This window comes from Pongo pygmaeus, chromosome 17 (assembly GCF_028885625.2).
Source record: "Pongo pygmaeus isolate AG05252 chromosome 17, NHGRI_mPonPyg2-v2.0_pri, whole genome shotgun sequence".
NCBI classification, from domain to species: domain Eukaryota; kingdom Metazoa; phylum Chordata; class Mammalia; order Primates; family Hominidae; genus Pongo; species Pongo pygmaeus.
The window spans coordinates 31,536,843-31,556,053 of record NC_072390.2 but is presented as its reverse complement, the minus strand read 5'-3'; the positions used below and the strand labels follow the sequence as shown (position 1 = coordinate 31,556,053).

At 40.1% G+C, this 19,211-nt stretch overlaps 1 protein-coding gene across 18 annotated transcripts in view; it reads right to left on the bottom strand.

Moving 5' to 3' along the window:
- DLGAP1 (DLG associated protein 1) overlaps positions 1 to 19,211 on the bottom strand; it is a 977,987-nt gene that overhangs the window by 237,453 nt on the left and 721,323 nt on the right. For all 18 annotated transcript variants that reach the window (XM_063653448.1, XM_054461416.2, XM_054461415.2 and 15 more), the window contains one exon: positions 6,589 to 6,766. In XM_063653448.1, the coding sequence (XP_063509518.1) occupies positions 6,589 to 6,766 (178 nt within the window). The remainder of the gene's footprint in view (positions 1 to 6,588; positions 6,767 to 19,211) is intronic.

Here is a 19,211-nt window from a genome sequence, read left to right as displayed (position 1 = left end):
GGATATAAAAATCTGACTCACATATTTTTCCTTGAGTGTATTAAAATGCTACACACATCATTTTCTTCCAGCATAAACCATTCCTGTTAAAGGGTCCAATGATAACTCAGTTTTCATTTTGTTAAGTCAGTTGTTCTTTTTGTCTAGAAATCCAAAGTGTTTTTTAAGAAATTCTTTAAAGTCTTGTAATTTTACCAGAATATGTCCTGATGTTGATGGTTTAGGGTCAATTTCTCAGGTACATGGTGTATTTACATGGTGTGTTCTTCCAATGTGTAGCTTCAAATCAACTTTTTATTTTAGCAAAGTTTAAAAAAATTCATTGTTTTTCTTACTTGTTCTGTTCCTTTGATTTTCTTCTGAAGGGACTTCTATTATCTGTATGTCTAACCTTCTTTGTCTATTTTTGATATTTGTCAGTTTCTCTTTTTAACTCTTCATTTGTGTTCTCTCTCTCTCTCTCTCTCTCTCTCTCTAAGAGATAGGGTCTAGCTCTGTTGCTCAGGCTGGAGTGTAGTGGTAGTGGTGTGATCATAGCTCACTGCAGCCTCAACCTCCTGGGCTCAAGCTATCCTCTGGCCTCAGCCTCCTGAGTAGCTGGAACAACAGGCAAGAGCTACTGCACTCAGCCCCATTTCTTTTTGATTTAAAAATTTTCCTTCCTTTTTAGTTCCTTTTTTTTTAGTGTATTTTTACCTTTTTGTAGATTTTACTAACCTACTTTTTAAAACATAGCAGTTTACAGTCCAAACAGCAAGTAATGCAGAGTTCATTTCTCAACATGGTCACCAGAATAGAATGTTAGCTCAGTTTTTGCTGCTCTATGTCAAGAATGATACTGTGCTGTTTTGATTTACATCCTACAAATGTGAATAGGCACCTGTCACTTTATTTACTGGCTTTTGACTTATTTACTGGCTTTTGTATTTTTTTTCTCTGATTATTTTTATTTATAAGCTTTGACCAAGATTCTTTTGGGTTATCTTTTCTTACTAATTTGTAGAAATACTTTAAGCAACTATAACATTTACCCTTTCTGTTAATGTGTGTCAATATTCCTCCCACCAATTGTATTTTAACTTCATCATATATTTTGCCACACAGAAATATTTAATTTTATTTAGAATAGATCTTTTCTTTTACTTTATATTTTCTAGAATTTGTGTTTTATTACAAGTAATAATTCTGACCACAATACTATCTATATATTCTCCTAACATTTATTTTAATGCATTTTGTTACTTTCTGTTATTGCTTAGATTTTAAATTTACTTAGATGTATTTTTTACATGGGATGAAAAAGAATTTTAGTGTTCCTTCAATTATATAGTGGACAATTTGCTTGAATTCTCTGAGCTTCACTTTCCTTATCTGTAAAATAAGTAAAATAATACTTATCTCATAGGAGTACTTTAAGGATAAAAATAAAATAATGTCAAAATGCGTATTTTTTTTTGAGACGGAGTCTCACCCTGTCACCCAGGCTGGAGTGCAGTGGCACGATCTTGGCTCACTGCAACCTCTGCCTCCCAGATTCAAGTGATTCTTCTGCCTCAGCCTCCTGAGTAGCTGGAACTCGAGGCGTGTGACACCACGCCCGGCTAACTTTTTTTTGTATTTTTAGTAGAGAAGGGGTTTCACCATATTGGCCAGGCTGATCCGGAATTCCTGACCTCATGATCCATCCACCTGAGCCTCCCAAAATACTGAGATTACAGGCGTGAGCCACTGTGCTTGGCCCAAAATTCATATTATATGTCTAGGCATATGGTACACACTCCATAAATGGTGGATATTATTTTTTGTGATAGTGTAGTGGGAAAATAGTAGTAGGAAACAAATATGTTAGTCCAACTCTCTGAGACTGAGATTCATAAATTAACAAATGATCTTTCTTACAGAATAGATGTGAAATTAATTAGATAATAAGCAAGGCTACTAGCATGTATCAGGTAATCACAAAATGGTAACTAATTATTCCATTGTTATTCTTTCTACTGTTAATACTACTATTACTAGCAATATTATTGCCATCAATACCAGCAGGCATTGAAGTCATTTACTAGTTAAGAGTCAGGACACTTGGGTTTCCTAGCCTCTGTCACTGACTGTCTGGGTACCCACAGACAATGAATTTATCTAGGTTTCCATTTCATTCTCTTTCTCGCTACACACACACACACACACACACACACACACACACACACACACACACATGCACACACCATGCCACATGCACACACACACACATAATGAAGGGATGGCCTAAGTCAAAGTCACAGCTAAGCTGCTGGTATTAAAAGAGCTGCCTAGTTACATAATTTTAGAAAAGGATGTAGAAACCCAACATGTTGCCAGAGAAAATATGTCTGCGGGCTTCTAGTTTGCCATTCCAGATGAAAATACCTAGGATTTGGACTTGAAATAAATAAAGACATAAATTAACTTGGAAATGACAGTGACTACATGACATATTTTAAAAATATCGGACTTTCTATAAATATAATTCTTTCTTCTCAAGCCCTCTTTTAAAAGCCCTCATTTTAAATTAGATGTACCTATGGTAAAAATATAAAATAATAAACATAAAAACACACTTAATTTTTTTCCTTATCATCCAAGCACAATCTGTTTTTAGAGGTCTTTTACTTCTGTGAGTAATAAATGACAGAAGCAATTTAGTTTTTCTAGACCAACTCCTTCATATACTCAACTTTCTAGGAACCTTTGATGAATAATGTGTCAGGTTTTAAAGGGAAATAAGATATAATGCACTTAAATTCTATAGTATTATAGCTTCTACTAATGATCTATTTGAGAAAATAGCTCTAACATCTTAAAAGCCAACCTCTTTTTGAAAAGTCTAGGGTATATATAGTAGCATTGCTTTGAAGAGGAAACTATTCTCCTTTGAATAATGACAATGTTGCAACTACAACAGGACGTTTGAAATTATCCTTAAAGATACTGTGTTACTTGAAAATTGAATATGGAACTAGAAAAATGATGTATCATTAGGAATCCATTTCAGCTGGCCATTCTTTCTGCATTTTACCTAAGGCCAAATGGCTACATCATGGGATTGCAGTGCTTGACCTGACAGCATTACTTCTCCCATGTGTTTGTGCAATGATTTGTTGGTATCTTACTAAGCTGTCACTAGAAAGTGATGTTGCCCTAAAGAAGGTCAAATGTGCAGCCAGGGACTAAAAACAGTGAGCTGCAGGGGTAGTGTGCTGCTGGGGGAAATTAAATGTTCTCCATAAAGTTATGAAAACCATGAATGTATATAAATATTTTTCCAACAGAATATTTTAAATCCACTGATGTATTCTGCATGTATGACCCCTAGGTTTGTAGACCATTTTATAATTCTCAATGACTGTGTGACCTTTAGGCCATGCAGAATAAATACATGCTCCAAGAAGTTTTAAATGTTATATTATTTATTGTGAAAAAAATAAAAACAAAACAAGTCCAAAATGCACCAAAATGAGGCTCCAGCTATGTCCCTGAGAATTGGAATAATGTATATCATTGGACAAGCAGTAACTAGCACAAATAGGTTTGCACGTTCTTGGAGATTTCTGTAAAGCAAGGAAACACACGATGGGTCAGCAATGAAATCCCACATGACAGCTTTCCCTGGCTCCCTCCCTACTCTGCCCTTGGAGCCTGCCCTGCAGTTCCTGATTTTTTTCTTCAGGACTCCATTTAGAGCAGGGAGCTTAATTTTGTTGATAGGGACAGAGTGAGAGCAGTGTTCCTATTTCAGGGTCTTATTTTGACAGATGTTTCAGTGATCAGCCTACCATTTCACAATTTTTTTCTGAATACCTTGTTTCATCTATACCAGCACCACACCATAGCATTACCATCACCATCACCACAATCACCACAACCACCATCATAACCACCACCACCACCACTGTCACCATCACTATCACCACAATCACCACAACCACCATCATAACCACCACCGCCACCACCATCAGCATCACAACCACCATGGCCACCCATTACCAACACCACCACCATCATGATCATCACCACCACTGCCACCACTGTCAACATCACCACCACCATCACATCACCACCACCACCACCATCACATCACCACCACCACCACTGTCACCATCACTATCACCACAATCACCACAACCACCACCGCCACCACTGTCACCATCACTATCACCACAATCACCACAACCACCATCATAACCACCACCGCCACCACTGTCACCATCACTATTACCACAATCACCACAACCACCATCACAACCACCACCGCCACCACTGTCACCATCACTATCACCACAATCACCACAACCACCATCACAACCACCACCACCACCACTGTCACCATCACTATCACCATAATCATCACCACAACCACCATCATAACCACCACCACCACCACCACTGTCACCATCACTATCACCACCACCACCACCACCATCATAACCACCACCGCCACCACTGTCACCATCACTATCACCACAATCACCACAACCACCATCATAACCACCACCGCCACCACTGTCACCATCACTATCACCACAGTCACCACAACCACCATCATAACCACCACCGCCACCACTGTCACCATCACTATCACCACAATCACCACAACCACCATCACAACCACCACCGCCACCACCATCAGCATCACAACCACCATGGCCACCCATTACCAACACCACCACCATCATGATCATCACCACCACTGCCACCACTGTCACCATCACCACCACCACCACATCACCACCACCACCACCACCATCACATCACCACCACCACCACCATCACCTCACCACCACCACCACCACTGTCACCATCACTATCACCACAATCACCACAACCACCATCACAACCACCACTGCCACCACTGTCACCATCACTATCACCACAATCACCACAACCACCATCACAACCACCACCGCCACCACTGTCACCATCACTATCACCACAATCACCACAACCACCATCATAACCACCACCGCCACCACTGTCACCATCACTATCACCACAATCACCACAACCACCATCACAACCACCACCGCCACCACCATCAGCATCACAACCACCATGGCCACCCATTACCAACACCACCACCATCATGATCATCACCACCACTGCCACCACTGTCACCATCACCACCACCACCACATCACCACCACCACCACCACCATCACATCACCACCACCACCATCATCACCTCACCACCACCACCACCACTGTCACCATCACTATCACCACAATCACCACAACCACCATCACAACCACCACTGCCACCACTGTCACCATCACTATCACCACAATCACCACAACCACCATCACAACCACCACCGCCACCACTGTCACCATCACTATCACCATAATCATCACAACCACCATCATAACCACCACCGCCACCACTGTCACCATCACTATCACCACAATCACCACAACCACCATCACAACCACCACCGCCACCACTGTCACCATCACTATCACCACAATCACCACAACCACCATCATAACCACCACCACCACCACTGTCACCATCACTATCACCACAATCACCACAACCACCATCATAACCACCACCACATCACCATCACCACCACCACCACCACCACCATCACCATCACCACCATCACAATCACCACTGCCATTACTGTTACCATCACTGTCACCACCATCACCATCATCACTGCCACTACCATCACCATCACCATCACCATTACTATCACTACCACTACCACTGCCATCACCATCATTACCACCACCACCATCACTACCAACACCATCACCAACATCACCACCATCACCATCACTATCATCACTGCTACCATCATCACCATCACCACCGTCACCATCATCATCATCACTGCCATCATTATCACCAACACACCAACATCACCACTATGGTCACCACCACCATCAGTAACATTAATTCTCACCTTGATGATCACAGTGTCTTCCAAACTAGCCTCTCTGCTTCTAGCTTCTCATTCTCTCCGATCTTTCCTGTTTTTTTTTTTCCAGATTAATTATCCTACATCAAAGTTAGATTCATATCCCTTGCTTGTTTAAAAGCCGGTTTTCTTTTTCTTTTTTTTTTTTTTTAACTGAGAAAGAGTCTTGCTATGTCACCCAGGCTGGAGTGCAGTGACGTGATCTCGGTTCACTGCAACCTCTGCCTCCTGGTTTCAAGTGATTCTCTTGCCTCAGCCTCCAGAGTAGCTGGGATCACAGATGGTGCCACTGTGCCGGGCTTACTTTTGTGTTTTTGATAGATACAGGGTTTCACCATGTTGGCCAGGCTGATCTTGAACTCCTGATCTCAAGTGAATTTCCAAGGACCCTCTTCATTGTGCTTTATCCACCTACAGAGGGCCCCACCTCCTGGCAGACCATTGATACCGGGGGCTTACTGCGGCTGAACCCATGGCATGCTCTTTGCAGCACTTGACTGGACCTCCTGTCTGATCCATCAACGGTCTACTGGATGAACGACTGCCTCCCCACCTCACGCCCTCTCAGTTCTCACTAACCTTCCTGCCGCTAATGGCTCCTGACCACTGCTGCCCTGACGGCCCTCACCTGGCTGATGGTGCTCATGGCTCGCATGTAGCTCTCATTCCTGGAGCGGAACTTTGGTGATGTGAGCAAGCCTGCAGGGTCGAGGCTGTCCAGGCTCCGGTTGATGGAGACTTCACTCACTGCCCTCAAGTAACTATGACTCCGGATCTGGAGTTTGGGTGAGTGTTCATTGGAGATTCTGAAAGGGAACAATGGAAGAGGTGCATTAGTCACATTCCAAAATGCAGAAAGCAATAAGATGTGGCACTATTGTCATTTATGTAGCACCCTAAATACTGGGACAAATGACATAGATGCCCTTCTATGATTACTAAACTCCCCCACAGTGTCTCAGAAGGAAGAGCTTTTGATAGGAAATCATCAAGATCTGATGACATCAGAGAGCAATTAACATTCTCTTCAATCATGAACTAATTGCCTCATTCACATTTTCCTAGCCATCCTAGGAAGCAGATAATAAGCAGCAATTGTCCTGCCCTGGAATTCTGACTTGTGTAATTTGTAAAGCTTTTCTTTGTACCTATTTCTTTCCTGTGGCCATCTTTTTGTTTTTGGACTGTTTGGTAACAGTAAGTGGGTATATATCTATATCTATATTTTTATCTATCAATTTATCTTCCTTCCTTCCTTCCTTCCTTCCATCTTTAACTCTCTAATACAGTTGAAATTGAACTTCGTGAACAGAACTTACACCTTAGCCATTAAAAAGGCATACCTCTCAATCTTTATATGTAAAGACAAGTCACTATACACTTTGTACTCTTTGGATTTATCCTAGGATGCATTGTAAAATTATAAAAGTAGAAAATGCTAATTGCAAATAGCCAAGCTATACAGATGTTCACAAAGTAGAAGGTGGGTCCCCCATCTCCCCTTGTTCCTGTCTGTAGAATTCCATACCCTTAAAAGAACTACTCATAGCAGTTTGGGGTATATTCTTCCTCAGTCTTTCTATTCATATATAATCAATTTAATGTTAGTTATTTTATTTTATTTTAATTTTTGAGACAGACCCTTGCTCTGTCGTCCAGGCTGGAGTGCAGTGGCATGATTTTGGCTCACTGCAGCCTCCACCTCCTGGGTTCAATCAATTCTCGTGCCTCAGCCCCTGAATAGCTGAGACAACAGGCACACACCACCATGCCTGGCTAATTTTTGTACTTTTTGTAGAGATGGGGTTTTGCTATGTTGGCCAGGCTGGTCTTGAACTCCTGGCCTCAAGTGACCTGCCTGCCTCGGCCTCCCAAAGTGTTGGGATTAAAGGCATGAGCCACTGTGCCCAGCCAATGTTAGTTATTTTTAAAGTTTGTTTTCACATGGTATTGGTGAGATCTTTCTTTCTTTATTAGATTTCTTTAATTTTGGCTGTAACATTGTTCCTAATTAAATAAATTAAAGTTGATAGGGAAAAAGATGTATGCCCCATAGCCACTATTATTGATCATCCTAGCCATTGAAATTAGAAAATTTTTAAAAATAAGTAATATAAACATTGTAAAGAGATAAGTTTTGAGTATTTATAGATTATGTAATCAATTATCTGTAAATTAAGAGAAAATCAACTGAAAAACCATGAGAACTTTTAAGGGAAATCCTCAAGGTAGCTAGATACAAGGTAACAATATATAAATTAACAGTTTTTCCATGTAACATCAAATAAAATTTTAATGAAAAAAATTCCCTTTAAAATTGCAAAACATAAAATACACAGAAATTATAAAAAAGAAATGCATCAGAATTTTATGAAGAAAATGATAAAATTTATGGAAGGCAATAAGTAAGTGCTAAATTAATGCAAAAAACCCCCACAACAATTTTCCTGTAAAAAAACTTAAATTTTCCCTAAATTTATCTATAAATTTAATGTAATTGTGACAAAAATCTCCACATAAATTTTACCTTTTTTCTATTTTTGAGATGGAGTCTCACTCTGTCGCCCAGGCTGGAGTGCAGTGGTGTGATCTCAGCTCACTGTAACCTTCACCTCCTGGGTTCAAGTGATTCTCCTGCCTCAGCCTCCCGAGTAGCCGGGATGACACACGCTGGCTAATTTTTGTATTTTTAGTAGAGATGGGGTTTCACCATGTTGGCCTGGCTGGTCTCAAACTCCTGACCTCAAGTGATCCGCCCACCTTGGCCTCCCAAAGTGTTGGGATTACAGGCATAAGCCACTGCCCCCTAAATCTCCATAGAAATTTTAATCAAATGTAACAAACTCATTTTAAAGTTTATATGAGGTTCAGAGCAGCATTATTCATAACAGACAAAAGGTGGAAGCAACCCAAATGTCTATCTAACTCTGAGTAGATGAAATGTGGTAAATGAACTATTTGGCTAAAAAAAGGAATGAAGTATTGATGTATGCTACAATATAGATGAACTTTGAGAACATCATGCTAACTGAAAGAAGCCTCATATTACAAAAGACCACATATTACATGATTCTACTTACATGAAATGTCCAGAATAGGCAAATCGCTAAAGATAGAAAGTAGATGAGTGGTTGACTAGAGCTGGGTGGGAAAAGCATAGGAAGATGGTGGCATTAGGAAGTGATATCTAAAGGGTATGGAGTTTCTCTTCACAGTGATAAAACAGTTCTAAAATTAGTTATAGTGTTTGTTGCACAACCTGAATATATGAAAATCATTAAATTGTACACTTGAAAAGGGTGAATTATATGTTATGTGTATTATATTTCAACAAAGCTGTTGTAAAAAATTATGTGAGTCCTCAAAATAATCAGATTTCCTTACGGAGTTTAGAGGGTAGACTAAACTGGTCAATACTAGAGAAAGAAGTCCAGTCAAGGTGGTTGCAATGTTGCTATAATCTAAACAAGGGAAAAGGGCTCAGTTAAGTATTAGTGGTAGTAGAGAGGAAGAGATAGATTTGAGAATCCACATGAAAATCAAATGTGGATGATGAGTAAGGAGGTCTAAAAGTTCTAAGAACAGCCAGAAAATAAAAAGAAATAAAAAACAAGGGGAGGAATGCCCTTTATCTGATCTCAGCTATATTTTATTTTTTATTTTTATTTATTTTTTTGAGACGGAGTCTTGCTTTATTGCCCAGGCTGGAGTGCAGTGGTGCGATCTCCGCTTACTGCAATCTCCGCCTCCTGGGTTCAAGCAATTCTCCTGCTTCAGCCTCCAGAGCAGCTGGGATTACAGGAACATGCCACCAAGCCCAGCTAATTTTTGTATTTTTGTAGAGAAGGGGTTTCACCATGTTGGCCAGGCTGGTCTTGAACTCCTGACCTCAAGTGATCTGCCCACCTCGGCCTCCCCAAGTGCTGGGATTACAGGAGTGCGCCACCATGCCCGGCCTCAGCTATACTTTATAGCTGCAATGATGAAAAAGGGTCGTGTTAGTAAAGGAACTGACAAATCAGTAGAATAAAATAAGGACTCCAGAAACAGAACTAAGTATCTGTTTGAATATAATACATTGCAAATGTGGCAATTGGAACAGGCAAGGAAAAGATCAAGTATTTAATAATGGAGTTAGACCTTTCTTGCATCCACTTGGGGAAAAATGAATTCCTACTAAGCATATAGATGAAAAATAATATGTTAAAAACTTAAAGTTCTCCAATATAATATAGATTATATTTTATAATCTCAATTTCTATACTTAAACAATTTAAAGAGAAATTTATCAACGTTTTATGAATAAAAAACCTATAAAGCCTTATGGAAGGCAATAAAGAAGGCCTAAAGAAATGCAAAGGAATATGGTAGAGAAAGACTTTAGAAGCATCATGGTAAACTTAGACGCCATATACAGAAAGGTTAATGAATGGAAGTACATAAAAATTTAAAACTTTTGTTCAGCCAAAGATCCTGTCAACAATGTTAAGAAAAATAGTCATTGAGTATAAGAACATATTTGCAACACTAAGCAGCAAAAAGGGTTCACATGCATAATATTTAAATTATGAATAAAAATAACGAAACCAACACAATAAAAAATGGTCAAAGCTTATAAAGAGGGAATCATAAGAAAATAAATATATAAATTCACAGGAAAGTAACTTTATATATCACCAAGCATATGACAAAATGCTCGATCTCACTAGTAATTAGAGAAATGTGGATTTTAAAAAACATACATTTACACATTACATTCATGGACATCCATCTCGATGTCCTCAAATTGTAAAGATAATCCCTATATTCTAAGTGTCCTCTTAGTAGCAACGTATACGATTGCATCTATTCTTAAAGCTTGTATGGAATTTCTTATATATAACAGACAAAAACTATTCTTAATAATACTAAACCCTGAGAATGTGATAAGCAATCACTTTTTGCAGCTGCACTGAGGGAGAAACCAAATTAAGACAGATCTAGAATATAACATCTAAAGTAAATCTCTTATTGCATTTTACTGTTACAAAAGATAAACTAGGCTGGGTACAGTGTGGCTCACACCTGTAATCCTAGCACTTTGGGAGGCCTACGTGGCAGGAACTCTTGAGCCCAGACCAGCCTGGGCAACATAGTGAGGTCCTGTCTGTATTTTTTAATATAAAAAAGTAAAAGAAAAAAATTGTTCTAGAAATGTGCCCTATGGATCCTTCAAGTAGTGATCAAACATGAAAATAGTTTGCCAGGTCAAGGTAATATTTTCCATGTGTTATGTGCTATTATGGTGATTCCGACTGCATCACTTTATAATACCAATGCCAAAAATTTCAACCAACAAGCAAACTGAAAAATTCGTTTTCCTTTTAAGATCTTTTTTCAGAAAAAGAGATTCGTAGCTGGAAGCATTTATAACCTAAAGTTCACTTCTCCTTAGAACTTGCGCATTAGATGACAAATGTGTTTCTTTCGCTATTTTGCAACCTGACCCAGAGCAATGATATTGCCAACATAAATGATGATGCTATTCCAAATGTTATCAGGGCAGTGACGGGAGTGGCTGTTTCATAAATGGTGTATATTCAAAGAAGAAGTGAAAGTCCGGCGTTTTGAAAAATGAGTGTCTGCTGGCTGAATGGGGAAATGAGGCATCATTGCAACAATCATTCACTCTGGCCACTCGTTATGAAATAAGGCACAATTCCCAAATTTCAAAGTGAAACATCATTCAGAAGGAATTGAATAGTTCTTCTTTGGTGAGTCATTCCTGATAAAACAATGCATACATTAATAACACACAAAATATAAGGAAATGAACTATTTTATCTTGTCCACTTATAAAACAGAACTCTCCGCTATCAATATAAAGGTTACTATATGCCCATGTGCTCCGGATGCAGAAATGCTCATTAAATAAACACCAAAATAGTGCATCGATGACTTTGTCTTTACCTCAAAAGAAAGTTGATCTGCTCAGAAGAAAGAGAGTGTGCATATTCAGAAACATTAACTCTCTCATGTTACATTAATTATTTTCAATGTTGGTCTAACGAAATGACACTCTTCTTTTTCCACCCTTCTCCCTAAATTACTTATGCTAAGTTAACTTTTCCTAGCTTATCAGAACTAAAGGGAGATTTTGATTTTGTTGGGCTGGTAGGTCCCATTCATTATCATGATTTTAAAGTACAACCAATGATGGGAAGTTCTTAGGTGACAGTGAGCCAACCACACAAACAAGCTTGACCCTTTGTATCTGGAAGGCTGCCATTGCGAAGAAGAGCATGTGCAGTAATTATCAGAACACAAAGTTTTAAACCAGTGTCTCAAAAGACAAAATGACTAACTTTGCAACATATTACTTAAAATAACTTTAGATGGCTGAGATGCTTTATCTCCCAAAGAAGGAAATGCTTCCAGGTTACGGAGTCTAATGGGAGAATCTTTGGAGGTGATGGACCATCTTATGGAGCCATCTGCACCCTAAGTTTTGTTCATTTTCACGTTGTCTTCTCTCTGACTTACAAAAGTATTGGAATATAAGGCTCTTCCATGGGACTCAGAGGAAACATTTTATGGCCTCAGGAGGTTAATCTAACTTCATTGTATTTCAAAAATGAAAGTATTTGGCCTTGGTCATGACACTTTTATCAAATCATACTCATAAACATTAATGGCTTAAACTGAGAGGCTTTGATCCCTTGGGCTTTGGTGTGGAAAATGGTACTTAGTAGGTGACAGTTCTCTGTTGAACTAGTTTCAGGGAATCAAACACAGGGCATTTAATAGTCAATCTGCTTTGGTAAAATGAAGTCTTTCTTTTCAGTAACCTTACCTATAATGGCTTTATAATCCGTATAGAAATGTAACTTTCATTAAAGTTGTTTACTTTTGTAGTTGCCTCTTGAGTTATTTCTACTTTATAATAATACCTGACATTTGTTACCATTTATCCAATGCCTGGCTACCGTTAATACTACCTTATAGATAAAGAAACCATGACTTTGAGAGATCACATAGTGTTGAAGGTAATTCCAATGGAAACTTGGCCTTTTAACTTCCACATTCCTATTCTGTCTTCTCCTTCTCCTCCTCCTCCTCCTCCTTCTCCTCCTCCTTCTCCTTCTTCTTTATGGACAAGAGTCTCACTCTGTTGACCAGGCTGGAGTGCAGTGGTGCAATCTCAGCTCACTGCAACCTCTGCTTCCTGGGTTAAAGTGATTCTCCTGCCTCAGCCTCCCAAGTAGCTGGGATTATAGGCGGGTGCCACCACACCCGGCTAATTTTTTTGTATTTCTAGTAGAGAGGGGGTTTCACCATTTTGTTCAGGCTGGTCTTGAACTCATGACCTCAAGTGATCTGCCTGCCTTGGCTTCCCAAAGTGCTGAGATTACAGGGGTGAGCCACTGCGCCTGGCCAACATCTCCTATTTCTTGGGGAATCCAGCCTGGATTCTCATTTGGGTTCCTCTTCCTCTAACTTGCCCTTACATGTGTTTATTCCCTAATACTTCATAATTGTTTATATTCTGTTTTTATTGTACATTCTGTTTATGGACAATCTCATCTCCTCAATGGCTTCTATTACCAACCTTATGCTAATCACTCCCAAATCTATTTGTAGTCTAGAGATCTCCTGAACTTCAAAACTGAAGTTTTAAGTAACTACTGTACATTTCTATCCAGATGTTCCACAAGTACCAAAAAATTGTCAAGAACCCCAAATAAACACATACCTTTCTCCTCAAATTTTCTTATTTTTTTAATCCACACTGAGATGAATGGCACTGAAATCTACCCAGTCAACCAAACTAGAAATCCAGAAATTTATCCTGTCTCTTTTTCTTAACTGTCCAAATCCAGTTGATCATCATATTTTCTTGTTTCTTCTTCCTATATACATTTAAATATGGTTTCTTCTCTCTCTTTCCTTATTTCCAACTTTTTGGATTTGGGGTTACATGTGCAGGTTTACTACATGAATATATTGTGTGTGATACTGAGGTTTTGGGGTACGATTGATCTCATCACCCAGGTAGTGAGCACAGTACCCAACAGTTAGTCTTTTGACCCTTGTCCCCCTCCCTCCATCCCCTCTCTAGTAGTCCCCAGAGTCTGTTGTTGCCATCTTTATGTCTGCGTGTACCCACTGTTTAGCTCCCATTTATAAGTGACAACATGTGGCATTTGGTTTTTGTTTCCTGTGTTAATTTGCTTCAGATAATGGCTTCCAGCTGCATCCATGTTGCTGTGAAGGACATGATTTCATTGTTATGGCTGTGTAGTATTCCATGGTGTGTATGCACCATATTTCTTCATCCAATCCACCGCTGATGGGCACCTAGATTGATTCCATGTCTTTGCTATTGTGAACAGTGCTGCAATAAACATACATGTGCATGTGTCCTTTTGGTAGAAGGATTTATTTTCCTTTGGATATCTATCTGGTAGTGGGATTGCTGGGTTGAATGGTAGTTCCATATTCAGTTCTTGCCTCTCTCTCCTTCAGCACTTCTTGCTCTACTGCTTCCTCAGTCCAGGCTTCACCTTGATCCTCCTAACCATGCTCCTATCACGAGTCCTGTACCCTTGAATGCATCTCTCTTGTCCTGCTAGTTACTTTGACACTATCTTACGTAGGCTGCTTGGGTGAATCCTCTTAACCACAGGAGAAACTCTAAATTCTTTACCTGGTTTTCCAGTCTCCTCGTTTGCTATTTCTCCACGTAATCACGCATGCCCTCGCAAGTTTCATCTTTGCACACGCTGTTTCTATCGCTTGGAATGCTCTCCTTCCTCCGCTTTCCACCCACCAAACTCTTCAACTCATTTTAGCAGGTCACTGGGTGTTAGAACCTCTATTTAGGTCATTTCCCTTCAGAAGGCCTCCTTTGTTCTTCCCAGACTAAAGTCCTCCATCTGTACCCCTATAGTGGCTTTTATACTTCTCGGTTACACACTTTTCCCATTGTTGTAATTATTAATATTAGGTTATACGTTTGTGTACTTTTCAGATTTCTGAGCTCTTAGAAGCAGAATCAATATTTCATTCATTTTTGTTACACAGTGGTACACTGGCACTTAAATGCCTTACTTTAATTACCACTAATAACCCCTAACACTTGAGTGCTTCCTTTATGCCAGGCACTGTCTTTAAATCATCTCACGAAATGGATGAGTAAATAAATAAATGAAGAGGGTAACTCAGTCGATCATTATTCTAGACCTAAAATACTTTGCTGTAAAACATTTTTCATTTTCTTTCTTTTTTCTTTTTGAGTCAGGGTCTCACTCTGTTGCCCAGGCTGGAGTGCAATGGTGCAATCACAGCTCACTGAGGCCTCGAACTCCTGGGCTCAAGCAATCCTTCCATTTCAGTCTCCCAAGTAGCTGGGACCACAGGTGTGTGTCACTACACCTGGCTAATTAAAAATTTTTTTGTAGAGACGGGGTATTGTTATGTTGCCCTGGCTGGTCTGGAACTCCTGGTCCCAAGTGATCCTCCTGTGCCCCGACAAAATTTTTTTTTTTTTTTTTTTTTTGAGACGGAGTCTCAATCTGTCACCCAGGCTGGAGTGCAGTGGCACGATCTTGTGTCACTGCAACCTCTGCCTCCCAGGTTCAAGTGATTCTTCTGCCTTAGCCTCCCGAGTAGCTGGGACTAGAGGTGTGTGCCACCAAGCCTGGATAATTTTTGTATTTTTAGTAGAGACAGGGTTTCACCATATTGGCCAGGCTGGTCTCAAACTCCTGACCTCGTGATCTGCCTGCCTTGGCCTCCCAAAGTGCTGGGATTACAGGTGTAAGCCACTGTGCCTGGACTTCTTCTTCTTTTTTTTTTTTTTTAATGAGGTGGAGTCTTACTCTGTCACCCAGGCTGGAGTGCAGTGGTGCGATCTCGGCTCACTGCAATCTCTGCTGCCCAGGTTCAAGTGATTCTCCTACCTCAGCCTCCCAAGTAGCTGGGATTACAAGCATGTGCCACCACACCCTGCTAATTTTTGTATTTTTAGTGGAGACAGGGTTTCATCATGTTGGCCAGGCTGGTCTCGAACTCCTGACTTCAAGTAATCTGCCTGCCTTGGCCTCCCAAAGGGTTGAGGTTACAGGTGTGAGCCACCACGGCCGGCTCATAAAGTTTTATTGTGATATAATTTATACACAGTACCATAAAACTCACCCTTTTAAAGTGTGTACTTCAGTGATTTTTAGTATATTCATAGAATTATGTAATCATAATTACTACTGAATTTTAGAACATTTTCATCATCCCCCCTCCAATCTTATGCCCATTATAGTCACTCTCCATTCTTCCCTAGCCCAAATCCCTCATCTACCCCTTGTCTCTATGCCTTTGCCTGTTCTGGACACTTCATGTACATGGAATCATACAATCCGTGGCTTTTAGTATCTGTCTTCTTTAACTTAGCATGATATTTTCTTCCCTCCCTCTCTCTCTCTCCCTCCCTCCCTCCCTCCCTTCCTTCCTTCCTTCTCTCTCTTTCTTTCTTTTCTCTCTTTCTCTCTCTCCACTCTCTCTCTCTCTCTCCCCCTCTCCCCCCCTACCCCTCTCTCTCTTTCTCCTTTTTTGCGATGAGTTCTAACTCTGCTGCCCAGGCTGGAGTGCAGTGGCATGATCACAGCTCACTGCAGCTCCCAAATCCTGGGCCTAAACAATCCTCCTGCCTCAGCTCCCATGTAGTTGGGACTACATGTAGGTGCAAGCCACTGCACCCAGCCCTAGCATGATGTTTTCAAGGTTCATCCATGTTGTAGCATGTATCAGTACTTCATTCCTTTGTATAGCTGAATAATATTGCACCGTATGAATATACACCAAAATCTGTCCATTTATCAGTTGATGGACAGTTGGCTTGTTTTTATTTTTTTGGCTATTATGAATAATGCTGTAATAAACAATCACGTAAAAATTTTTGTGTCAGCGCATAAAAATTTTATAGGAAAACATTTGAGATAAATGAGCAAGAAACTTTACATAAGGAGGTGGGACTTCTGGAATGACAGAGAGGAATTAGGTTAACATATTGGCAAAACTATTAAAATCAACCATTCCTGAACTAAGTAACCAAAGGCAGAGAACAAACAAACTCATTTATCCAAGAAAAACTGCTGATTTTAGATAAAAACAATGGGGTCTTTGGAGATTTAACTTGGGGATATGCCCATTGCCCTGCTCCCCGGCGCTGGCATGCTAGCTGTGAACAGATGGCAGCCTTGCAGCCAACAGAGGGGATGCACCCTTTTGGAGCTCTGTTGAAACCACCATCTCCAGTGAACAGTTAATAGTTTTATTGGTCTCACATCTCCCCTCGAAAGCCTGGATCCCAGGGCATCGGAACTATTTGATCTGATTGGAAGGTCTGCTCTGTGGAAAAGCCCTATCCCTAGGCTGTTATTGAAAACAACAAAGAACTTGGCCCAAAATTTCAAAGAAAGACCTAGGGAACTTGAAAAGTTCTGACATATTGCTGAGAATCCAGAAGACTTTGTGCATGTTACAGGGATGTGTGCATGCTGAGGAAAGACCTGGGAAAGGAAAGGGGCTCCACCTGTGGCTGACCTTGAGATCCTGTACAAGCAGGAAGTAAATGCTAAGGCTGATTTGTAAGCTGCCTGAAATTTGGAAGTATGCCTTCACATACAGTTTCCCTTAGCAAAGGTGGAAGACTTGTTGGCTTAAGGTATTTAAAGACATATTCTGACCAATCATTGGCTGATCACTAAACTACGCTGATTTCACAGTGAACCCAAGGAAGCCAGGCTTAAAAATACAGTTGTCCTTGGGAATCTGTGGGGGATTGGTTCCAGGACTCCCTGCAAATACCAAAACCTGGAGATGCTCAAGTCCCTTATGTAAATGGCATAGTATTTGCAAATAACCTATGCATATCCTCCCATCTATTTTATTTATTTATTTTTGAGACAGAGTCTCACTCCCATCATCTAGGCTAGAGTGCAGTGGCACAATCACGGCTCACTGCAGCCTTCAGTTCCCAGGCTCAGGTGGTCCTCTCATCTCAGCCTCCTGAGTAGTTGGAACTACAGGCACATGCCACCATACCCTGCTAATTTTTTTGTATTTTTAGTAGAGATGAGGTTTCACCATGTTGTCCAGGCTGGTCTTGAACTCTTGGGCCCAAGCAATCTGTCTGCCTCTGCCTCCCAAAGTGCTGAAATTACAGGCATGAGCCACCGTACTCAGCCTCCTACTTTAAATAATCTCTAGATGACTTATAATACTGAATACAGTTGACCCTTGAACAACACAGGTTTGAACTGTATGGGTCCACTTGAGCACTAGTTTTCTTCAATAAATGTATTGGAATTTTTTTTTTGAAGATTTGCAACAATTTGAAAAAAGCTGCAGACAAACTGTGGCCTAGAAATATTTTAAAAATTAAAAAAGAATTAGGTATATCATGAATGCATAAAGTATATGTAGACGCTTGTTTATTTTATAACTTACTACCATAAAATGTGTACAACTATATTATAAAAGAGGGGTGGGGGGTGGCTGTAATCCTAGCACCTGTAATCCACCTGTAATCCTAGCACTCTGGGAGGCCGAGGCGGGTGGATTGCCTGAGCTCAGGAGTTTGAGACCAGCCTGGGCAACATGGTGAAACCTGTCCCTACTAAAACACACACAAAAAATTAGCTGGGCGTGGCAGTGTGTGCCTGTAGTCCCAGCTACTTGGGAGGCTGAGGCAGGAGAATTGCTTGAACCCAGGGGGCGGAGGTTGCAGTGAGCAGAGATTGTGCCACTGCATTCCAGCCTGGCGACAGAGCAAGACTCCGTCTCAAAAAAAAAAAATATATATATATATGTATTATAAAAAATTAAAGTTTATTAAAACATATGCACATGAAAATTTATAGACCATGCATGGCACCATTTGCAGTGGAGAGAAATGTAGGCAAATGTAAAGATGCAGTATTAAATTATAACTGCTATAATTAATTGTAGTTCATATCATACTACTATAATAATATTGATTTGAACTAGATTAAGATAAGATACATATTGTAATCTCTAGAGTAACCATTATGAAAATAATTTAAAAATATTTAGTAAAGAAAACCAAAGGATTTTTTCACTAGAAAAACTACATATAACACAAAAGAAAGCAATAATGGAGGAATAGAGGCAACAAAGAGACACAGACATATAGAAAACAAATAGCAAAATGGCAAATCTAAATCCTACCACAGAAATAATTATATTACGTGCAAA